The 25,551-nt window shown below is 42.7% G+C and overlaps 1 protein-coding gene across 9 annotated transcripts in view; it reads right to left on the bottom strand.

Annotated features, from left to right (window-relative positions):
• LOC105901989 (ras/Rap GTPase-activating protein SynGAP-like) overlaps positions 1-25,106 on the bottom strand; it is a 48,057-nt gene extending 22,951 nt beyond the window's left edge. Inside the window, exons 1-11 of one of the 9 annotated variants that reach the window (XM_031586726.1) lie at positions 24,809-25,106; positions 23,681-24,452; positions 22,983-23,308; positions 12,386-12,480; positions 4,307-4,428; positions 3,563-3,716; positions 2,727-2,825; positions 2,072-2,311; positions 1,479-1,814; positions 802-946; positions 323-467 (exon numbers count right to left, since the gene is read on the bottom strand). In XM_031586726.1, coding sequence (XP_031442586.1) covers positions 323-467; positions 802-946; positions 1,479-1,814; positions 2,072-2,311; positions 2,727-2,825; positions 3,563-3,716; positions 4,307-4,428; positions 12,386-12,430 — 1,286 coding nt within the window. In that variant the 5' untranslated portion in view covers positions 12,431-12,480; positions 22,983-23,308; positions 23,681-24,452; positions 24,809-25,106. Of the gene's footprint in view, positions 1-322; positions 468-801; positions 947-1,478; positions 1,815-2,071; positions 2,312-2,726; positions 2,826-3,562; positions 3,717-4,306; positions 4,429-12,385; positions 12,481-13,363; positions 15,121-22,982; positions 24,453-24,767 lie in introns of those variants that run through there. The other 8 variants (XM_031586722.1, XM_031586723.1, XM_031586725.1 and 5 more) reach the window with 8 other exon arrangements.
• Positions 25,107-25,551: the final 445 nt, after the last annotated feature.

Here is a 25,551-nt window from a genome sequence, read left to right as displayed (position 1 = left end):
CGAGAGGGAAAGAGAGAAAACTAAGGTCAGGATCCTGAGAACCAATAGAAACAGAGTGATGAAAAAGAAAAAGAGGGTGCTGAAGTTGAAGGAGGAAGGGACTGTTGGGACATTATTAACCGACTCCTACTTTAATCAAATAAAATTCTCATTTCATTACTCTAATACTTTCCAATACTCAATGAATTTAGAAGTTGTAATGCAAGTAAACTCACTTATGACTTGGAGTTCATTCATATTTATTTATATATTATATTTATACTTTAAACTAGTTCACCAACCAATAAGAGTTCATGATATTTCAAAGAACCAGATCACTAACCAATGGGAGTTGATGATCTTGCATAGTGCCAGCTCACAGCACATGCGGAGGTTGGCCTGACGATCTTGTAGCACAGAGGGCGGGGTTTGCATGGGATCCACCTCACAATTCTCCTCTGACTCGTACAAGGCTCGGATGAACTCCCCTGTGGAGAGGTGTCATCACTGCTATTATCAATCTGGATTTTAATTAGTCATACAGTATGTTAACATAGTATATTTCTGAGGCCAAGCTGGAGAGGTAGAGGCTTCTACCAAGGAGTTGTACTCCAGAACTAATACATTTCAAAGAGGCAATCCAATAAGGTTAAGTATTTCATCTTCTAGCCAATTTGGGAAATTGTCTGTTATTGACAACAACGCATACATTGATGAGCAAGATCACATTAAATTACAAGCAATTAAGTGACCCTGTCTGGTGCAACTGTCCTGAACTAAGTGGGTCCCTGAGCTTTACTATCATTAAAAATGGCCACTCACCTATGGCATCCTTGAGGTACCTGTGTCCGATCAGTTTGAGGTACTCCTCTATGGCTTTTGTGGCCAGGGTGTTGTCCCTGAAGATGAGATGTTCTCGGTTGATGAAGCGGTCCACTTCACTCATCGCCATGTCTGACAGAAAGTCCTATCAATTTGGAAACATCACAAAGTCAAGGCTGAGATACTTAACAGATGTGGCCAGCCAAGCCAGTGTACAAACAGTTGGGATCATTTTGAAAGGAATCTAACCGACCGATGAACTACACTATTGTTCTACTGTGAGCAACACTGAACATTTCAAGTTGTTCAAATAACATGCTTCAGACAAGTTAAAGAAAATCAGTGGGTCTACTCTGAAAATAGAGCACTTCTTTTGTCAATCAAAAGTCTAGCAAGAAAATAATTTTAGTTAGCCAGTAGATCTATTGCCACTTAAAAAACTAAAGTTGCCATAGATTGGTGGTGTATACCTTCCCAGTCATTCCTTATACGTATAAGACTACATTTGTGAAATAATATGGATGCAATAATCAACTTCCATGTGCAAGTGCAAAGATTAGGCATAAGGCTAGCATTAATCTGCAAATCTACAACATACATACACATCCCTGGCCAGATGGGACACAGTCCTAACTTATGGGTATGAGACTACAGTGGCTGAGGGGGGTCACAGCTACCTTTGCTTTCCCTGTGCTCTGCAGGATGTGCACCAGGGCACAAGCCACCTCTTCTTTGCTCTTGACGCTCAGCAGAGGCTCCAGCACGGTGCAGAGGGTGCGGTAGTTGTTGGTGACATACTCGGCAAACTCCTTATACAGCTCCATGGGCAGGATGCTCATGGTCTGATAACGCGACTTGAGGCGCAGGGAGGCGTTGATTATCTTGCCACCCCCGACGCCGCCACCTTTGGCCAGGATGCCGGGCTGGATGACGGGGTACCATTGCTCCGCAAACTGCCGGCCGGTGATGCTGGAGATGGGGATACTGACCAGGCCGAGATAAGTGCTCTTCTCCTGGAGAACAGTCATTGCATGTGGTGTTCACCCAGAATGTATGATACATTTATATGAATGCACTGATGAGAATTTAGCATTAATCACTCAATTAAAATTCACAAAATCGATTTATTACAACCTACACCTCTATCAGAATTACCTAAAACAATCAGCCAATCACTGATTACTTATCAAACTTTAAAATACAGTGTTTGTTACCAGAAATGATGCAAGCAAAGTGTAATTGGAATGCAATATAAAATGCTGTTACACACCTTGCGTTTCTTCTTGTCCGTTTCCTTATAGAGGTGCAGGCGGAGGCTGTGGATGGCCGGGAGATTGTTGAACTCAAAGTGCTCTCCCCAGAAGACTGTGTCAGTGCGTAGCTTGCTTGTGGTGCGAGCATACAGCAGGTCATCCAGGTACAGCTCACAGTAGTAGCGCTTCTTTGTCGGCAGATCCCGAGCCTCGATAATCCACAGTTTGAGAACATTGTCGACTCGACGGCTATTGTCCTGGTTGACGACAACATCAGTCGAGACACTCATATGCCAAACACAATTACACGTTTTAAGCTGAATTTGAATGATAAGACATGTTTTTCATTGACACACCAAAGGTTATGAGATAATTATGGCTCATAACAACCGTCAGTATCAGTGATGCATTATAACAATGAATACGGCTCATCAGTCACAATCATTGATGTGAACTGAATGATGAGTAAGTAGCAGTAATCTTGCTTTCTGTGACATTAGCTTTGTTATTGTGTAAGCATGCTACAGGGTAAAGTGCAACTCAGTTCTAACCACTGCTCCCTGCTCCACACATGCGCACACACTGTAACTACAAACTACAGACCAGTGCGTTTCCCCATAATTAATTATTAGTTTCACTAATTAGTTATGAAATCAAACTCTTCTTACTCACCTTGTTAGGTTTGACAGCCCGCTGAAGGTTCTCAATCCACTTGTCCCTCTCTGCAGCAGAACGGCAGGCAAAACATTTTGTCCCTGAGGCGGTTGTCACCTGTGGCCATAGATATACATGTCACAAGAGGAACTAGAATAGACATGAAATAATGGCTCAGACACACGCACATACTCATTGTAAGAGCTAACCATCAAATATTTAAATATAATATATAAAGCCCTTGAAATGTGGATGGTGACAAGCATTTTCGTGCATGAATGAATTAACAATTTCACATTTTTCGCTGAATTTTTGTTGTGTATGTGAATGTGTTTGTGTGTGCATCTGTTTATATAATCTGTCACCATGGAGGCTGATGTTGTTTTGACCTTCACTCATCGGTAAATGGGTGCATTAAATATTTAATAAATGATGATCATCTGAGCAAACAGCCATTAGTGAAAGACCCTTTCTGAAGTCACCAATTACCTTGACGCCTAATTTGCAACTCTTTATTGCAATTATTTTCGATATTTGTAAATACAAACAGACATATTCTCTGTATAACAGGTTTGTTTTTTCTCTAAAATACATCAGTATTTAAATTTTCACTGTCCACCGTTTACACAGCCCATGCTGCCAGTTGCAAATTAAATTATTTAAGTGTTGACTGCCCATGTGTGTGTGTGTGTGTGTGTGTGTGTGTGCACTCATGCGATATAAATTATCACACTGTTCAGGTTCAGGTGAGCTAAGAAACCATTTGACACACACACACACACACACACACACACACGCGCGCGCACACGCGCAAATACACACACACACACACACACACACACACACACACACACCTCAAAGCAGAACTCCTGCCCTAGTATACTGGAGTGCACCGGCTTGATGACTGCATCCTCATCCAAGGTGATGTCCAGAGCTTCTGCCGCACTGCTGGGGGACAGCAAGGACTCGTGGGAGTGAGACTCCTTAAAGCTCTGCATCAGACGAGTCCTGAGAAGAGAGAAAGAGGGAGTGAAGGACAGAGAGAGAGTGAAAATGGACAGAGAGAAAAAGAGGACAGAAAAAAAGACAGCGAGAGATGGAGTGAAAAACAGAGAATTAGAGGGAGAGTGAAAGATGGTTAGCAAGAGAGACAGAGAGAGAAAGAGAAAAGCCCTTCTTACAAGTCATATATTTTGTCAAGATTCACAACTGAATAAACTTTAACCTTAAGTAAATTAATCTTAATTTTAATCTTACAGTAACTCATTGAGATTTCAGTCGAAAATGCCAAGGTACATGAGGTAAAAGAGCTTATCTATGTCATTGAAATGCAGTTAAATACATTCCATTTACAAATACACCATAACTACATTGTGTGTCTGTACATCAAAATATCATGCATAAAGTGAAAATAATTTAAATAAAAAAAGGATCATCCTATCTTGGAGAGAGATTGTAGGATATAGTTGAGCACAGAACTTGGACCAACATTCCCGGTTCTACGGTATTCCTCTGTGCAGGAAAATTCCCAGGGTAATGAGTGATGCTAGTATAATATATCCTGAGGCAGTCTGTTCGTGAAAAAGATGCATCCAAACCTTTCCTGGTCGGCACTGCGGAAGCGTGGGAGAATCATGTGGCGGAAACTGTTGGTGCGGTCCAGTTTGGGTTGGCTCTTCGCCCTTTTGATGGAGCCCTTCAACCGGCGACTCAGAAAACTCTGGAGAAGCAGAAAGACACAAAGAGAGGACACTCAGCAAGTGGAGCAACTGGATGGATAAAAATAAACAACTAAAGCGACGCTACATGGATGGAGAACACATTTCTATTCAGCTGTCTATTGGAGAGAACTAGAACATTAGCGGTGCATAATCTAAACCTGCCTGATGTGTTGTGGATATTCTTCTATCAAAAGTGTGAGTCGGTGATATACACGTATCTACGTCAGTGGTAGAAAAAAAGTGACATGCTTTTTATAGGAATGGGGTTAAAATTATGATGTCCATGAAGTGTTCAAAGCAGGGGGGAAAAAGCAAATTGAGTGTTTTGGAGAGCTGCAGAGACATATCTAATGGAAAACAGCACGCATGAACAAGCATGAAACGTCACAAAAATTAGCCCAGAACAAAAAGCAACAGAACAAATTAAAGACCCATATTTAAAAAAAACAAAAAAAACACTGTGCTTCCATTAGGCTACCACGGGAGGATGGTGCAGGACCATAAATAGCCAGACCCCCGTCCTTCACACACACACATACACACACACACACTTCAGGCCAGTGACATTTCCGCTTCTGGAAGGGTGAATCACATAAACCGCTGCCCACGCACCGTCTAAGAGCTACCCAAGAGGGGACCTGCAGCTCTGCGGTTGCTGATCCAGAACACATTACAGTGGCTGTGCATTTATTTGGCTGAAAAGGCCCACTTCAATTTCAGGTTTGTTTGCCTACTTTCAGCCAGCAGCCGGTTAATTATTGCCATTCAAAAGCAAGATTTTTTCAATATGCCAAATTGTCATAGAGCCAATGTAAATTATAACATAGCAAAATATATGAATAACTTTAATAAATAATAATTTTATTTAATTCTGTTATCTACGCTGACATTCCGGTGTGGCTAATTATGGTTTTTATGGCAGTTTTATTCTCTGAAAAAGGAGAAAGAGGATGTTTTTCTAGGCCAAAACAATGCACCAGTTCAATAAGAAAGACATGTCAATTTATCTCAAATTGTCACTGAGCAGAATATAATTCAATAGACACAGCTCTGACATTTCAGGCAGAGAACATGAATCTTTTCCTGTCTTTATAAGAGCCCTGACTACACAGGACCACACAAGGACAAGTAGAAAGCTTTGACATTGCCCTATAGTCGAATTGACCATGAATTATCCACTGTCCGCCTCAACTGTGGACACACAAAATACAAATTGAAAGGAGGGGCAAACAAGGTACAAAATGTTCCACTCCAATGTCCCTCTACAGTGTTGATGACCAATACAGGGAATGATTCTGATTAAGCTGACTGGAATTGTTTGTATGGTGTTCATTTGATTTCATATTTTCTCAGGCACTGCCACTGCCACATCTCCCTCAGGTTGTTGTGATCCATAGATGACAAAGGGTGATGGCTTTTAAATCGAGTTTTATCCTCACATTTCTGTGCCCGAAAGATCTCAGGGAATATGTTTTTGTCATGAATGGATATCACTATAGATTTTGTTGACTCATTATGGCTTCCTGTCCTGTTGTGGGAAGACCATGGACCCACGTGATTGTAACCCTGAGTGCCCCACATGTTTGGGCAAGGCACATCTCTGGGACGATGTAGAGAGTCCATGCCCTGCAGTGGTTGATTTGCCCTTAGAAGAGAGCGAGGCTGCAGGAAACTGCTCGGCCACTAGCCAAATCCTCTCACACCCATGGGGGAGGGCATGGACGTAGCCCTGAAAGTCAGGCCCCCAAGCGAAAGCGAGAACACTCTCACAAATCAAAGAAAAAGAGGGCCTCAGAACGCCCTCGTTCACAACTGGGCAGTCCAAGCGAGGTAGAGCCAGGCAGTGTGTTTCATGCCAACTCACTGAGTTTCCTGGAAAGGGCTGAGCACTCACTGTGCACTTGTGAAAGTGTGCAGAGAACATTTTGGCGCCCCATACTTAATTCAAGGGGCCGACAGCACCTGTACCCACTGTCCCGGGGGCTTAGGAACCCTGGCGGGGTAACACACGTGGGAAGGTCAACGTTCAGGGCTTTGACCGTGCTGCCAGAAGGCCATGGCGTAGTCAGCCCCAGGGGGTCGTACATAGGATTTGTGTGGCAGCTGCCGAGGTCCACACCCAGCTACGCCTGGACAGCTGGGAGAGGGAAACTGCAGACCCCTGGGTGATGGAAATAATTGCCAGGGGATACAGGATACAGTTTCGGCAGCGGCTTCCACCCTTATCCTGTGTCCGAAGGACAACGGTCAAGGACCCAGTCCAGGCAGACTGCCTTGTAGATGAAATAACAACTCTGCTCCAGAAGGGAGCCATTGCCAAGGTAAGTACTAGCGAACAGCAGGCTGGCTTTTATTCAATGTATTTCCTCATCCTGGAGAAAGACAACGGGTTGCACCCCATCTCGGACCTCCGCTTGAATGCATACATCAAAAGCCTACCGTTTAAGATGTTGCATACAAAGCACATTCTGGAGTCGGTAGAACAAGGCGAGTGGTTCACCACCATCAATCTCAAGGGTGCCTACTTCCATGTTCCGATTTGCAGAGACCACTGGAAGTTCCTTCGGTTCGCCTTTCGGGGGCAGGTGTACGAATCTGAGTCCTCCCGTTTGGCCTCTCCCTGTCCCCAAGAGTTTTTACCAGGGTCGTGGAGTCCGCTTTGGCGCCACACCAAAAAAGAGGCCTAAACATCATGCCTTACCTCGGCGTCTGGACTCGCTCACAACGAAAGCATCTCTCACACCACAGAGAATGTCCAAGGCCCTCCGCAACTTTCGCCGGGGCAAGCGCTTAGAGTTTCTGTGTTTCCAGAGGTTATTGGGGTTGATCTCCGCTGCAGGCATGCTGGATTCATTGGGCCTTCTCAGGGCCCATCCTCTCCAACTGTGGCTGAATGCGTTCAGACTTCAACCGCAGAAGGACAGGCACGAGAAACTCAGAGTGACACAGTCGTGCTTGAGAGCCCTGCACCCATGCACAAGGAGTTCCCCTACGCCATATTCCATCCAGAGGAACACTGGTGTCCACAGATGCCTCCCAGGCAGGTTGGGGAGCAGTCTGGGAGGGCAGAATGGTGAGAGGTCTCTGGCAACCTCCTTGGGACACAGAACACATAAATGTCCAGGAGCTCAGAGCAATATATCTTGCTCTCAGAGCTCTCCTTCCCTTCATACAGGCCAAACATGTCCTGGGCCGGACAGACAGATCTGTGGCTGTCTACTATGTCAATCATCAGGGAGGAACAAGGTCTATGCGTTGCCTCAAGATGGCCCAGAGACTCCACTTCTGGGCATTCCCGCGCCTGGCCTCGCTGAAGGCAGTTTATATTCTGGGGGATCTGAACCAGGTAGCAGACCTCCTCTCCAGGTCGGGGCCTCACCCAGGAGAGTGGAGGCTGCACCCAGATGTGGTGACCAGCTCTACCCCTCAGGGCAGACCTTCTCTCTCAAGCAAAGGGTCAAATATGGCACCCCAGACCAGCTGTACTGTAGCTTTGGGCCTGGCCACTGCTCAGTCCTTGTCTCAGGAGCTAAATGAGGCTGTCCCGGAGACCATCAGTAATGCTAGGGTGCCCTCCACTCGTGCAAATTACCAATAGAGTTGGAAGGTGTTCTTGTCATGCTGTCAAGACAGGGAGCTAGATCCCAAAACGTGCCCTGTGGCTGTGGTGCTTCACTTTCTCCATTCCCTTCTGGACGCAGGAAGGTTTTCCAGCACCTCGAGGGGCTACACTGCAGCCATCTATTCTTTTCATGACCCAGTAGGGGGTCTTTCTGTTGGGAAGCACCCAGTTGTGTCACAGTTTCTTAAGGGTGCTAACCGTCTGCACCCAGGCAGATGTTTGAGAGCCCCATCTTGGGACCTACCTCTGGTGCTGAGGTCTTTAACCAAAGCCCCGTATGAACCATTGGAACAATCAATCTCAAGTTTTTCACACACAAAACTGCGTTCCTCATGGCCATGTGCTCTACTAAAAGTGTAAGTGAGCTGCAGGCACTCTTTGTATGTGCTGATTGCATGAGATGGAAACCTGAGGATACAGGGGTATCACTTTGGCCCAACCCATTCAGTGTTGAACTCTCAGTCGGTTAACTCCGCCATTGAGCTAGAGGCATTTTGCCCAGAGTCTTCCTGCCAGACAGAGGTGGACCTTCATGCACTGTGTCCAGTCAGGGTATTGAGGGCTTATCTAGATCGAACACAACAACGGAGACGAGCCCACAGCTATTCGAGTGCTACGGGGACAAAAAAATCGGGCCTCCCAGTGTCCAAACAGAGATTTTCCCATTGGCTGGTGGACACCATCTCCCAAACATACTCAGAACAGGGGTTTCCGATCCCAGAGGGCTTGGTGGCTCATTCTACACGTAGTATGGCCACATCACAGGCAGCACTAAAGGGGGTTGCTCATAATGACATATGTGCAGCAGCATTCTGGAGTACTCCATGCAGTGGCGGTGCGTCAATACAGGGCGCAAGGGCGCCGCCCCTCCTAAAATTTTGAGAAGAAAAAAAAAAAAAAACAATTAAAATAAGAAATGTACTGTGTTAACGCGTTGAATGTGTGTGGGAGACCGTAAGCCCCTGTCAACAACCACTTAAATGTGACCAAATATAATATATTGCCATTCGTTATCACTGAGATAGGGGCGCCGGCCAAATGAAAGTCAATGGGAGCTCTCATACTTTTCTGAAACATTTGAGCAAGGACAGCTTCTCATTGGCGGATGAAAGTTCAATCCTGGGGCGCAAAATTTTGTGCCCTAACCAATGACATCGTTTCTTATTTCAACGCTACTGGACTATTCGTCGAATCAGAGACTTTTATCATTCCCTCACATCCCATATAAATCTCACGTATCTACGTGAGCAACATAGCTAGCAGAGACTTTGATTCTGTGAGTATGGCGACTGAAAACTCTGTGGTATCTCTTCGTGAAACACCTTTCAATCGACGATCAGATGTCGATAAGAAGAGACTGAAAGACATGGGACCCGAACGTCCGTATTTAAAAATGCAGCAGCAGAGCATCGACCGCGGGAGGACGTACACCCGTAGCTTCTCCTCAAGCCTGTATGCTAACCGGAGCTGGTTAGCTGGTTGTTCAGTGAATGATGCGTTTTTTTTGTTTCCCCTGCCTGTTGTTCTAAAGTCCTGGGACTGAAACAATCTGGACTGCAACGGGGATGAGGGATCTAAAGCACTTCAACGATAAATGTAAGAAGCACGAATCTTGCCGCAGCCATCTAACTAACAGCCTGAAGCTAAGCCTCTTTGGAAGACTGAGTATAGCAGAGCAGCTTGACTAAGGGTACCGAATTGGCATTCGAAAACACAATGAAGAAGTAAGGAAAAACAGACACATTCTCTCAAGAATAATAGACTGTGTGAAGTTCTAAGGTGCATTTGAGTTGGCCCTGCGTGGTCACGATGAGAGCGAGAACTCGGATAACCCAGGGATATTCCGTGGCTTGGTGGACGTCATTGCCTCACTTGACAGTGCACTGAAAGAGCATCTCGAGAGCGCAACTGTGTTTAAGGGAACATCCAAAACAGTCCAGAATGAACTTCTTGACTGTATGCTGGCTGTTGTGAGGGAAAAGTTAGTGAGATTTGCCAACTTGAAAGAGAGGAGGGCTAAATTTCTTTACAAGTGGGGGGGCCTACTCTTGTCAAACACCCAATGTAAAATGTGATATCTCTTTCTGAATCTCTTGTGCTCTAAACCTCTCATGTGAGGGTGTGGGCACCTGTTTTATTCTGTAAACCTCTGAAACCATTCTGCTCTGAACCTCTCATGCCCAAAGTTACAGTTTGTTGATGGTTGTTATTGGATAGTGTTGAGCACTGTGTGTTCTTGAAATAAAGCTTTGTTTTTTTTTATATTCTACTCAAACTCTTTTCTTACTGTGGAGTGCTATTTTAACCGCGCCGCCCAACTGCGCCCCCCCCAAAAAAAAATTCACCAGCCGCCACTGACTCCATGTATCTTTGCCAGGTTTTATAGAGTCAACGTGATGTCCGCCTTGGTCAGTTCCGCTGTACTCATGTCAGCTGCTGGACGGACCAGTGAAGGGGAATCCTCTGTTCCTCGCGACACTTTTGGTCCTGGTCATCCGTAGTAAGACCGTAGTGACGGTCAGAGAGAGGTCGAAATAGATCGTAAGTTATGCACATAACTATGGATCTATGAGACCGAACGATGACCGTCACCATCTCTTGTCGCTCAGATCGGGCCGAGGTGTTCCATGAAAGAGGAAGAGGCACGTTCCCGGATACACTATTTGTGGCGGGTACAGTGTACGGGCAGTTACATGACTTTGTTGATTTACGTAATGGTCTTCAGGCAGGTGCCAGGATGGCAAAATTCGTTGTAAGGCCGTGGTGACGGTCATCGTTCGGTCGCATAGATCCATACAGGGGCGTAACTATAGGGGGTGCAGCAGGTGCGGCTGCACCTGGGCCCGTGGGGTGTCGGGGCCCGTAGCCGGGCTTAAAGATATACATGCGTCGCTCGACGGGCCCCCCATCCAAGTACGTCGCTCGACGGGCCCACAGTCTGTAAAGCGTCAAATTTTCTCCGATATGTTTATGTTAAAACTCGCTAATTATTGTTGAATGGCAGTGTCAAATGCTTTTTATACGCTTGAAAAGGCAAACGTATCTCAGTCATGGTTGTTATTATTTTTGGGGGAAAAGTAGCAATTTATAACAAAATCATATGCTTATCCTACATACACTATAGCAACTATCAAATAAACTATTGAATGAAATGAATAAGTTCTTATTTTCTTTGGTATTTTTGTGATTAGCAATGATGATTGCTGGGTAATATGTATGTTGTTGTCTAATGTCAAGTCTCTATTTGATCATGTGACATTACAATACGGCTATAGTTAAACCAATTTGAAGGTCTGATAACCTAGTAATTAGGTCCTAGTTCATTGAGCACAGCACAACTTTACTCGTAACAATGCCTTTTAAGCACAAGAGTGGAAGTACAAAAGGGCAAGAGAAAAAAGAACAGGAGGAGAAGGCGGCAAAGCTGCCTAAATTAGATTATTTTGGCTTTATAACTAGCCCGTCAACGATTCGCCAGCCCATGGAGTCAGCAGTGCAGCAGTTCAACTGGGATTAGCATCGCTGCTTCTGCCCTCAGTGGTGTGTCAGCAACCATGCAACAGGTAACCTACGGCTATTGTGATAGATATACATTTCAAGACAAGTTTTAGCCTACATACATTATAGTAGGGCAGGATTACTAGGCTACAAGTTGGGTAAAAAGTGGTCGCTATTATTATTGCTTTCTAACATTTTTTACGGTATACAAACACCTTTGATAAGCGTTTTTTTAGACACGGTTGCGGAAGTAGGGAAGGCTAAGATTTTTTTCACTAGGGGGGGCCCGTAATACTATCTTGCACCTGGGCCCGTTGTTACTACGTTACGCCACTGGATCCATAGTCATAGTTTAGTAGCTTAGTAGTTTGGCATGTTTTGAGGATATACGTTAAAAATGTGTAAAACTCTATTATATAACATTTCACATGGCGGAACAGCTTTTCCCATAATTTTTCTATCTATTTGCATCATTTTACATCACTTGCTCTTAGTATCATTGACATAAAACTTTCATAACCTCACTGATTTTACAAAAACCTCAGAGACTATGATTCATTAATTGTGTTTTGTTCTCTGTCATGGAGAGAATTAAGCTGCACTGATGCCAACCACGTCTAAGGGAAATTCTGCCAGGAAATGTAACTGTTTTTGATGGGAACATGAAGAAGAGCGTGTGTGTGTGTGTGTGTGTGTGTGTGTGTGTGTGTGTGTGTGTGTGTGTGCACGTGCGACACATGATGTAGACGGATGGGATGGGAAGGGGAGTCTGGAGCAGAAGACGGAGGGTGAAGGAGGACGGAGGTGTGTGTTTATGGGGGGGGGAGTCTACTCACAGGCTGTCGGAAGGGTTGAGAAGGGGCATTGGGAGGGGTTTCCATGCTTGTCTGCCTCGCAGGGGCAAAGCTGCTCCTAGGAGCACCAACGTGCTCTGAGAGAAGAAGAGAAATGAAAAAAGGAAAAGAAAAAGAAGAAAAAGGTAGAGAAGGAAGAGTGGTGAGAGAAAGAGTGGGATAGAAAGATTGGGGGGGGAGAAAGGATAGATAGATAGATAGATAGATAGATAGATAGATAGATAGATAAATAGATAGATAGATAGTTGGATAAATAGATAGATAGATAGATAGATAGTTGGATAGATAGATAGATAGATAGATAGATAGATAGACCCCCCCCAGTAAAGTTCACAGTTTCATCGATGAGTTGTACAAAAGCAGCTTCCACAGGGGTGTGAGAGGTGGAGGGCATGACTAGCATTGCCCCCCCCCCCCACACACACACACACACGCACACACGCACACATACGCACACACACACACACACAGCACACAGCCATAGTAACCGCACGGTCTACATGGAAATCCACAGGCAAGCTCTGCACACATGAAAGGCAAAAAAGCAGGGCAAACTACAGCATCAATCCTGCTGCTTTAACCAGTGACTACAAGAGAGGCTGACAAACCTGTGATGCGTGCATGGCAACCCACTCAGAGGCTATCAGTATAGTTCCATGCGGCTAGGCAGCCCACAGACAAGCTCAATGAGACAACTCCGCTCTCGTGGCAACCCACAGACCGTGCTCGATTATACTCTACAATACATACAACAGCCCACATCCAGGCTAGAGCTTAATGATGGCCTGAAACACACGAGAACCTGCAGAAATGTTCGATGGCACTCGAAAGCACAACAGACAGCCCACAGACCGTGTCAGTGATATTACAGAGGACACATGGTAGTTCCGAGATGATCTGATGAGGGTGAATATGACAGATACGGACACTAACATAGGAGTGAACAAAACTGCAAATCACCATCACAGTCGTCAGTCACACACATGGTGAGCTACTGTCAGATGCACATAATCCAAAAAGTCCACGGATGCCGATCTCTTCTTCCTGTCAAGGTATTAGTTTGCCTTTTCTACTTTCAGAATGCACACCCATACTGTCTCTTGTTTCTGTTCTGTTTGTTTGCTATATTTCCCCCGTGAAGTGTCTGTACCATCTTTATATATTCCAGAGTTCTATAAATACAGCCTCTCTGACTTTCGAGCCGACTATCTCTCAAGCCCTCTCCTACGCACTCTCCATATTCGATTCCACTGATGTTTTCTTCCCCCCCTGGTTTCTTTAACTGTCGACTGCCTTTTTCTGTCTTGCACCTGTGATCAGTGAAAGAGCAATGCTTGCATCCTTTGCTTCTGCTGTTGTGTGTGTGTGTGTGTATGTGTCAATAAAAAAAGTGGACTTGTGAGGACAGACACGTGTGCGAGCGTGTCGCTGACACATGCAGCCGTGCTTGTGTGCTTTCGCACCAAAGCTGTCATGTCACAGAATGAGGCAAAGTGAGGTCTATTTTATAAATTGAACCAACTGTCAGCGGGGATGAAAATGGCTGAGAACACAACATGAGGGGGGAGAGTAAGCTAAAATGTGAAATTTTTCAAGGCAGATTTGATTCTTTGATGAATGTTTTGCACAAAAATGATAATGTCGGTGGATTGAAATAGCAGATGTTCAGTGTAATTGGTTTAGATGAGTTGAAAATTGCAGATGTCATTTGCAAAGCTACTTTCACCTATTGGGAACGCTCTTGGATAAATTACTCTCTTAACAGAGTCGATCTCAGCTCTCATAAAAAGGCTGATAAACATCTACATAAAACTCAGAGTGCAATAGCCGTTATTACCACTAATGATGTGATTTGGACAATAAGAGGTGATGAAGCTCAGTCTGTTATCATTTAAATGACAATTAATGTTTTATTCTTATTATTTAGTTTAACATTGACATTTGCTTACGATCTTAACATCTACTCTACTCCACTTGAGCAGATATTAGTCTCAATAATAAATGCATTCACTTCACTTTTTTTTTTTTTACTTCACTTGAATAAAAGCAGCTGCTAAACAAAAACCTTAATGTAGGTTTAGATCTTTTTTTTCATTTGTGTAATACATTGTACATATTTCACCAGAGTGTTGGCATAGTCGAGATAGTCAGTCAGTATTTCGTCTGAAATCCCCTGTGTATTACAGACTGGGCAACAGATTGTTTAGGGTGCCAAAGTTGAGATTTAATAGAATGAGTTACTCATCCAGGAGTCACTAAAAACTAACAATTAGCCATCCGCTATGCACAGCACAATCTGGTACACAATGCACCATGTTAAAATGTATAGTGTGGAGTTAGCCTCACGCCATGGCAAGCATATGCTGAAATCATTCAAGATGTTTCCTTATGGCAGAGTGAGTCAGAAAGTGCTGTAGAGATAAAGTGAGTCATGCACATATGAGACTCTCTGACTGCCACCGCATCTAATACTATTCACGGATATACATCCACTATTTATTTTTTCTCGAATTGACAGCTCGACATTGGGCAAGGTTATTGCTCAGAAACAAAAAATGTCAATGTGTGTAAGTGTGTAGTTTTAGTGTAGTTTAATCACAAAAGCCTTGACAACAAGTTATCGGTTAGTGTTCATCCTCACTCTGATGATAACTGCATGTCAAACTTGTCAGTAAACATTTACATTTAGTCATTTAGCAGACGCTTTTGTCAAAAGCAACGTACAAAGGAGAGAACAGTCAAGCTACGAGTAATAGAGACCTAGTGTAACAATAAATAGTACTTTACATAAGAAATAAAAAAAGGAATAGAGAAGTGCATGAATGTAACTGCTGTACGAGCAAGTTAAGTACTAGTCGAAGTGCAAGTTAGGAAGGGAGGTGCTCTCTGAAGTGTTGGGTAAACGATTTAAGTATGTACTACTCTGGACAGATTCCTAGGGTAATGCTGTATATTGGCGTCAGGATCCACTGAAGGCAAGACAGGCTCTTCCAGGGACTCTCTATTCTCCCATGTGCAATGTGTTGTGATTGAGCTTGGATGAAAGAGTTTCCTAGATGACTAAATCCGGTACAATTTGTCCAAGCCTTTCAAATGAGCTGCTTTTAGTTCTACCCCAGCAGACCTGCCTTGTGTTAGTATGCAAGACAAACCAGTGGGCCTAATCTAAAAATCTAATTATGGTCTTAGAGAGCATTAGTAGGCCTTTCAGGGCAACGACTCTACCACCTCTACTAATTGCCTTCTTTTATATAGATTTATAGGTTTTGCTAGGATTGCCCACCATGTGATTAAGAACCAGGCATGTTGAAGTATAAAGGACAGACAAGAAAAACAAGTTGTTAGGAGAACCAAACTGAAGGTCAATAGTTTTCTACCACTTCAGCTGGAGCTGTGAAAGATGTTAATACCAGTTCAGAGCAATTTACTACACATGATTGATTGCTGACCCCCGAGAGTATCTGAACACTTGTATTTAATTTTTCAATTAATTTTTATGTCACATGTCTGGTGGAAAGGTCCATACGCTGTATAAATACTGGTGTTTCAACTAATTTCTCTTTCTTTCTACTAATATGAATGTAGTAATTATGTTGTGTATGTAAGAAAGATTAGATCAGTTCAACAAAGACATTGTGATTATAGGGATTCTATCGTATTATATAATACATGTGAAAAGAGATGTTTGTGCTAAGGGACTGAATTTAGCCAGATTTGGTGAAGGGTGTAACCTTTCTACCCAGTGTACGGCAATACTGAAAAATCCACACTGGACTTAACTTTGCTGGCATATCCGTAAGACGCCACTGATTGTCTCATTATCTTGCTGAAGCTAGGACACTGTCACAACTTAGGCTTTAGGTTATTCCTTAGTAAACCGTTTAATCGAAGGAGAGGTGGTGAAATCAGGGTATGAGGACAGACAGTTGAGGCAAGACGGCAAAGCTATTTCCAGTATTTTGATAATCAGCATGATTTGATGTCAGCAATGAAATGGGATTTTTTAAACTGGGAGAATAAGAGGGGACACAACACACCTTCATCGGCCCAATCCCAACTCACTTTCCCTGCTTTCATGTAGTCCTATGTGTCCTATCAGTACAACAGAAATACAAAGAAAATGCCAGGCAGTCAGATAAGCCCCTTTTCCTTGAGGAACTTCTACTGTACCTCAAACTGAAAGAGATAATCAAGTCTCAGCGACAGCTCCAGTGTTGAACCACACTGTGAGCACAAGCGCCTGAAAAACCATAGCTTGCTATATCGATAAGTGCAGCGTTGCAGTTGCCTAGAAACTCTCTCTTCCACACAGTGTCATAGTTACCACTGTATATTCTCCCGTTTTCATGCTGTGTGCACTGATGTTTTACTTAAGGGTAAGAGAATCTTACTGGTGACACAAAGCCCTTTGCTCAAGGGAATAATTTCTGCTTGAGCCTAGGGGCCAGTCCCTCCACAACCCTATGACAGCTCCAGCAACCAGGTATGTGTCTAGCCTATCACCTGCTTGGCAATGGGAAACATAATTATAGGAATGTTACAGCGTACCAAATTGTTTACAGCCATAAACAGCCTCTCAGAGTCTATGCTCGTAGTGCTTGGCTCGATTGTATTTTTTTAAGAATTCTTCTGATTCGACTGCCTTATACTGTGCTTTCTATTCCTTACCACCGACGTGAAGCCAAGGATTTCGTTTCATATTCATTCTCACTGCTCCTGCGCACGTTCCCCCTGGGAATGGCGAGTGAGGAGATGCAGGAGAGGAAGACAGCCAAATACCACAAGCTGACTGACCAGCACTGCAGGCAGGGAAGCAAAGTGGGCTGCATTTTTTGACATTTTCGTGCTGCAAAGGCAAAGCCGAATAAGACTTACAAGAGGAGAGAAATGTGTAGTGTATGATAATGGTGCCCTTTTTTCTAAAATCCCATTCTTATCCCGTTTTTCCTTGCACCGATGTCTTATTGTCGAGTCCCCGCCATTGAACAATCCCTGGGACAAAGTATTGGAAGAACATCTGAAGTTTGTAGGGACATAAATGAGGAACTTAATGTGGAACATGGGTGACCAGATGCAAACAGACAAAATGTAGAACGAGACGTAAGTTTGTGTGGGACAATGTGGGGCATGTTTCTAATGCTGAGGTAGCCTAAAACTAATATATGCCTATCAAATAAGAATAACAAACATTTTTATTCTGCCTCTCAGCTCATAAACACCTATACACCCTCACCAGTTAGCCCAAAAAAGATGCAGGCTACAGCTTTTGCTATACGAACGATACAAAAAGATAGCTTTTACCTTATCTGCAAAGTTTGTGTTTTGTGACATCCCCACATCTGCACAGTTTGATTGGCAGCCGTCACAGCCTCTCAATGACTGCCTTAGCGGCTCTTTTCTCAGCCACTAGATGAAAGCCAGGCTTTTAGATAAGCTTGGCTATGTTACATTTGTATGACCCTGGTTGCTGCTTTTGACATTGCACTATTAAATAGAGTAGAGACTATGCCGCAATGGCATAAGTGGTTCATGTGTGTGAAAGAACACATCAATGTGTTCTTATTTTTGATAACTAAAAAGCAAATGACCAATGAAAATGCTGGACATTATGTCAATATGCGGGACAAAGGGTCACAATGCTATGCAGTGAAATGGAAAGCAGGATACCTAGTCACCCTATACGGAGCATCTTAAGTGGCCTCACTGCTGCTGAATTACTGCTGACGAGGACGCCAAGCTTTTTCATAACTGACAGTGTGGCAAACATAATGTGTGTGTGTGTGTGTGTGTGTGTGTGTGTGTGTGTGTGTGTGTGTGTGTGTGTGTGTGTGTGTGTGTGTGTGTGTGTGTGTGTGTGTGTGTGTGTGTGTGTGTGTGTGTGTGTGTGTGTGTGTCTGTCTGTGTACAGTTTAATACAGATCTCAAACCCCTGACATTGTGTTACCATAATAGCATCACAGAGCAAGGGGTTACCCGGATAACTAGTACAACTCAAAAGCACGGCACAGTTAGGCTAAAGAATCTGGGTAAAGCAGAAATCTTGCTTTGTGTAACACCCCCAAGTGCACTGTCTACTGATTACAACAATAGAATGATCAGAGGGGTCAATTAGCTGCTAAGATCCTTCAGAATATGTTTTACAGTGTAATAGTCAGTTTAAACAAATAATGAGTGAATTTTGATCATATCCTTTTGACATTAATGTCCATTGTCATAGTGCAAAGCAAAGCAAGGGGACGTGGGTGCTATGTTTGATTGCATTTGTTCAGAAGCCCATATCTGACATAAATGAAACAGTATGTTCTCTGGGTTTTGATGGAGGATTTCTACAACAGCAATTAACCCCAAACCAGCTGAAGTGGGTGGACTGGGTAGGATGAAAACCTCAGGGCCGTGCCTCCCTGCCTCACAAAGTGTGTATATTTCTAACACGGGCTATAATGGCAGAGAAAATTGCCTGTATAATTGTAGGTAATTTAGGGCTGTGTAATTAATCTGATATGGAAACATGAAAAACATTATAGGCTCTATACCAACCTAGCCTCATGGGATGATGCAACTGTACATATATGTAATTCAGACCTCAAGACGAATGTAATTAACCAGCAGCTCAAATTATAAATGGTTTACAGCCTATATTTTCCGAGACATGTTCATTTTGTAAATTGAAATTGTATATGTTGTTTGTAGGCCATATGTTTTTTTGTAAGTGGTCCATATTTTTATGTTTTTGCTGAGTCTACCACAGGCCTTTCTCAGAGAGGAGACCCCATCTTTTTTTACCGCAATGCAACACTTTCTGACCCTTATTTGTGTATAAGCATGAAAGTAACTAGTGGTAAGTCACTCGAGACATAGATACCTTTGCCATAACCTACAGTAGTGATTCAAGATTTTTCTAAGAAACTGGTCCCCGAGATATTAACTCTACCGATGCAACACAATACTGAAAAGTTGTTGCACAATCACACCAAAAATGGTTGCAATAATAATTTAGTTTGATCAATCCTTGAACAATCCTTTCATCATACTTTTAAATGTAAATTCTGTTCCAACTTGATACCCTCAGCTCTTGCACTATGTTCTTTTCTGAATTCCAGATTTTTGTTTGGTCACCATAGCAACATCTCCCAGGGCTTCCATGTGAGCAGCATTAGATGTAACGTTCAGAGGAGAGATGAACTTCTTTGACATGTCTAGTATTTCACCATACCTACATAACATTAAAAGTGAAATGCATGTGGTAGAAAAATGCTGTATATGCAAGCCCTTCATGGCATGGTATATGCAATATGCTGTATATCTGAGCTAAGAATGGCTGCACGACTGCAAGAGAGGGGTTGCAACGCTGAATATTGCAATGATGAAGAATGCAATGAAACAAGCTTAAGTTTGTTGTGAAGCTAAAATTCCCAAGTATTCATTTCCCTTGAACATTTGTTTGTTTATTTCCAACCTGGTTATTACCACAAATTATTCAACAAAGGTTCAACTGTGCTGCACTGTACTTTGTGTGCATGTGTCTGTGTGTGTGTGTCTATTCTGGATGTAAATGTGATGTGATGTCAAGCTGAAGCATGTGTGGGAGGGAACAGCTTCCAGCCAGCGATTTAACAGAGAGAGAGAGAAAGAGAGAAAGAGGGAGCGAGAAGTTGAGAGTGGGTGTATGAGAAGTACACAATAGCCAAAGGCTTTTTGTATTGCTCACTGTGCTAGTCTTCACTCAAGCGATTTCCCCGTATAACATTTTAAAGGATGATCTAAAATACCCCAAGCATCACACACAACCGGGCACACGTGTGCACACACATACACACACACACACACACACACACACACACACACACACACACACACACACACACACACACACACACACACACACACACACACACACACATACACACACATAGACACACACACACACATGCCCATCGTGGCAACATCATGAACCGCTTATAGCTACAGTATGTACACTGTTACCTTGGTGATTAGCAGCAGGCTACATGATGGTAGGCTACATAATGCTGACAGCTTTTCTCAGCCATTCTTGACAGATGTTAATTTGTAACACTACTCTGTATACAATGGAAACATAAATCGGCACCTGGAACTGAAACAAATAGTAACCATAACAAACATAACATACAAAATAAACTGATAGATCATACTGACATGTGCTGTTGAGGAATGCCATTGCATTGGTTGAACAATTTCAGAGAATTGCAATCTCAGTATTGCATCTATATCTAGTCATGATAGTTTACTTTCATTTGACATCTTCATTCATGGTATTCTGTTCTAATCTTAGGTTCAGTGGTATTGGAGTCAATATATATAGATAATGTCAAGGGATAAAATAGGCCTAACAACCAGACTTCTGCAGCTGTAATTGTTTTGCGATAATACAAAATGATAATACAAAATGCTTGTTTGTATTAAGCTTTAAGTATACATTAAGCTTTATTTTCTCTTTAGAGTTAGCATTTGACACAAGGGAAATCAGGTTTGGGAAGAGAATGTATTACTGCACGCCACCTTAAGGAACAAGCTAAGGTCCATATAGAGACGACAAACCTTTATGCTAACTTTGCTGAAAAAAAACTTAAGGGCTACTTGGTAATACAGGGTTAAACTGAAGCATACCACTAGACTATGATGACTAGCCTAGTATCACAAAAAATTGGACGCCCTCCCAGGTTCAAATAGGGTGCCATTCACTTACACTGGCTGTGCGTTCATTTCCTATAAATACACACACCATTTTGGATTATTCCTTATCTACTTTATATGGTGTATATTCCTCCAAAATGTTCGTGTACAAACTTTTTTTACAAAAGCATTTTTAGGAATTGTATGTGCATTAGCTAATGTTTTTTTTTAATGAATCTACATTTTCCTATTTTGAGTATCATAGCAAGCATTCTAGTACATTATCTACTCTCCAGGTATAGTAAGTCACTTTGAACAAACATCACTGCTAAATAAATAAACATAACACTTAATAATTCATGTTTCATTGGTCGTTTTGACATTCAGCAATCAGTATCGGATCCATGGAACAGCAGATACTTTTGCTTTCTCTTGAATTGAATATGTGAGGGCAAAAGACTCTACGGAAAGCCAAATGCTAATCTTAGCGTTAGATATTTTTTGCATTTATACGAAAGGCTTACAGCAGTCTTTCCTCAGTGATAATTAAAAATGTATATACTGCAACCTACAAAAGACTTTTGTCAAATATGGTAGTCATCCATTTTGACAGTGTATGTATTGGCTATGTAGAAACTATGCATGCATGCATAACCTGTATAAGGCTTGTCATGCTGTCAAAACAATATAAAAAGGAAAATAATCCCAGATATTCTTATCATTTAAATCATATAATCCAATCCCAGTTTCTCTGAGATTATATTTACAGTTTTGAGTTTTTCAGTCAAGGTGAGTGAAATTGTGCATGTAGACATGGCGAATGCTTCTGTGGGTAACCAACGAGATTAAATGTGCAGGGTGGCAATAAGGTCCCTATTGAAGAGGTTGCATTACACAAAACTACATTTCTTCCAAACTGTACACAATTTCCTCACCTATACGGTTGAGGTAACTTTCAATCTATAATACAAGTACTCTCAACCATCAGGAAAACTGAGCCATTTTGTACGAATAGGTGTGATTACTTTGAGAGGAACAAATCAATGCCCCCATTGCCTACAGTGTAACCATTCCAGTTGAGAACAGAACATGGCTATTTCAATTCACATTTCCCTGACATGCTGACATGTATTATGTCTCAAATCAAACATGATGCTTTTGCTGTGAACTGTGACATGGAGACAATGTGTGAAATAAATGCACAAAACACACAGTTCCCATTCAGGCAAGGGAGGGCTGTAAGTCTTATGATACATGTCATGGCCAGCATCACTAGTTATTCCATTGAACTGTATTATTCGTATAGAATACTGTACAGTCTTTAGTTACACAAGACACACTCTGGACAACCACAAGAGTAATGGCCATAAATCTATCACATGCCACCAAGTAAATATAGACTATGGATGATATCAGTTTTGCACGTCTTTCATGTCACATCCTGACTCTGCTACAGTTGATGAAATCATCCTGGGTGTAGACTTTCATTTCCCTCTGATGTATAAAAGATATGGCCTGTTTAAATCAGCACAGGAGAGTGAGTGGAGGTTTATTTAATACCTTGGAAGGGGGCAAATTCCAAAGAAAGAAGTGGCTCAATAGAATACCACTAACCCATAATATTTCTGGGACTGTAGGCTACTGTGCTATTCAAATAAAATAGAGAAACAACATTCAGTAATGTGAAATGGAACTTCGGTGTGTGGCTAGAACTATCTCTATGAGACATATGAACCCTGAGAGCTTGCACAGACCGTTCTGCAGGATGCCTCTCTGGTGGAATGGTCTTTCAATCAATCAGTCACTGCTTCAACATTCAATCAAATAATATGTTCAGGGACATAGATTACAATGGTTGGATCGCATGCCCTAAAACAATGAGCAACAGGGACTGACAGTAAAGCGTAGGTGAATCAGGAGGACTTACCTGTGTGTCAGGTAAGAGAGCTGTCCTCAAGCTGTGGTGCAAGTGGTCAAGTTCAAAAGTTTAGAAGAGTAGTACTTGAGGTCTGGAGTATCTTCAGCTCAAAAGAGCCATCAGTTCCTCCAGCTCACATGACTTGCTGATGAGTGCTGTCAGTTTTTAGTACGTCATACACGTGTTTCATTTCTTCTCTGTATCCTCTCAGTTCTACAATTTTTTTTTTTACAGCTGTGCAGACTGTAGATGGAAAGTCCATTCCCCTCATTCAATGGAAATTATACCAATTTCCAGTCATATGCACTCTCATCTTCAGAAGGGGATTTTTAGACCTGGCAAGAATTAACAATAATGTATGTAATACTGTTAATAACATATGCCTTTGCAGGTGCAATTGGTTTGCTCTTTTTAAGAACAAAATATTATAAGTATATTAGAACAAACCGAAAATGGAATTAGGCTGATTTGTTACTATCAGTCACTTTCTCCAGAGGGCAAACCACGGTAGCTGGATTTTTCACAAGATAGCCATCCATGGGAAAATATTTAAATGCAGCAAAATAAGCATTTTAGCCAAGAACACATACACATTAGAAGACGATACCAGCCATCTCACAGAAACTAAACCAACATATGAGTGCAGCACACGGCGTAATTTCATGTAGTTTCTCTCCCTCTGAAAAGTTAATGTTATAATTTCTCACTCATAATCCACTGTTTCTTCCACTGCCCCCCGGTCATTCTTTCCGGTTTGGGCAGCGGGGGTACCAAGGAGGGCTCCGTATCCACGGACTCTCCTAGCTCCTCTCTCTCGAATCTGCCTCCAGTTGTCTTACAACGTTCAAGTTGGACCGCTATTGTTTTGGCGTTTTTTCGGTAACATACAAACATCAGATTCTGTTTGAATTCTCTCATGTTTTGCCTGTATCTGTGTCAATTATCGCGACTATTACTGCTGTCGCAAGAACCACTGGATTCAAATTAATTATAAAAATCATATAGACTATTTGACATGCTCTCTAAAAAGGGAAGAAATAAGGTATTTTTCTTCTAGCTAAACTCACAGTATGAAACAGTCCATATTCCTGAGGCTATGGCATTTTAAGTGGGCAGATGAGTTCCTTGATGCATTAATCAAAAGCAGAGCACGCCCTCGGAATCCACTGATACTGCTCTGCAAGAAATCAATTGCATCCTCTTTCCAAAACCTGCGTCGTCACGGAGATCCTATGTGCATTTTCCCAGATGAAGCAAAAACTGGTGCATAATCACAGTTTGAGTAGGGCTAATAGTCGAGCAGTCCGCTCGGTTCTAATGCACAGCGCCTTCGGGAGGCATTGGACCCCCTTCAGAGAACAATCATTTAATATTGAAGCAGGTGAACGCAGAAATAAGTCAGTGGAACTCGTCTGTTGCCTCGTCAAATCTTCCAACCTCGCCTCCACCCTGGCGTTTACTTCAGCATGCAGCACCTGTCTGTACAATCAGGGCGCAAAAATAGCAAGGAAACGATGGGTTTTAGGACATGTGCAGAGGAAATTCTCTCGCTCTCTCTCTCTCTTTCTCTCTCTCGCTCACTCACTCACTCTCAAAAACAAGCACATAGCGTAACTCAGTTTAGTTCAAAGCTTTTAAAATGGCACACGTAAACTCATTAAGCCAACATAATAATTACAGCTTACAGAAAAGTGTTTTTGAAAAACAATTGAACATACTGTCTGTAAATGTACCACCATAAAACTATACTGGATGACATATAGAGCTGATAATATGCTTCCGTTATTATCTTACCCAAACACAATTAAACATTTTATTTCTTATGACATCCTCACGTTCATGCGTTTGCTTCCACTTCAAAATATGATCATGCCAGGGATCATGCAAAGCATAGCTATGAGCTTGCCCAAAGTGCATTCAAATACTGAAATAATGTTGAGGTGCAGGTTTGATAAGATTAAAAAAGCAGACTCACACCGTCCTTCACTGTACACAATCCTATGAACACAGAGCGTGCTGTGCAGCAGTACTCTTTAACAGCAACGGTGACTAAGTAAGACATTACACATCTCCCTGCATAGACTACAGACTACATCAGGGAAGTTCAGGTAGAAAGAGTCAGGTGTACCCCAAAGTAGGAAGATGTTACATAACTACCTAACGCTGGATTTTCATAGACTAGTGTAATCTTAAGCAGCTGTGGGCAAGAACAATAGGACTTTTGCATATCATTTATAGCGGGAAGTGCTTTCCGCTGGGTTATGGTTAAAGATGAGTGTAAATTGTCTCCTGACCCCATTCAGTAACTAATGCCCTGATCCCAAGCCCCTGCCCTGGGGGCCACATTCACATTACTCCTGCCCACCTGCTGATGCTGCCTGCTGCCTGCTGCCTGTAGCCTATCACCTCACCCAGAGCTGAGAGCTCTGATATCATGCCAGCTGGGGAAGGGCTAACCTCTATCAGTTTGCTTGCTTTTTAGCACACGCCCAGAGGAAAGGAACATGGCTGCCGGATGGTCTTAGTTGCTCAGGAAGCGCCCCAGCAGAGGTGAGCAGCGCAGAGGATGTGTTTGGCT

Source organism: Clupea harengus, chromosome 19 (assembly GCF_900700415.2).
Source record: "Clupea harengus chromosome 19, Ch_v2.0.2, whole genome shotgun sequence".
Classification (NCBI taxonomy): Eukaryota; Metazoa; Chordata; class Actinopteri; order Clupeiformes; family Clupeidae; genus Clupea; species Clupea harengus.
This window is presented reverse-complemented; position numbering and strand designations above follow the sequence as displayed.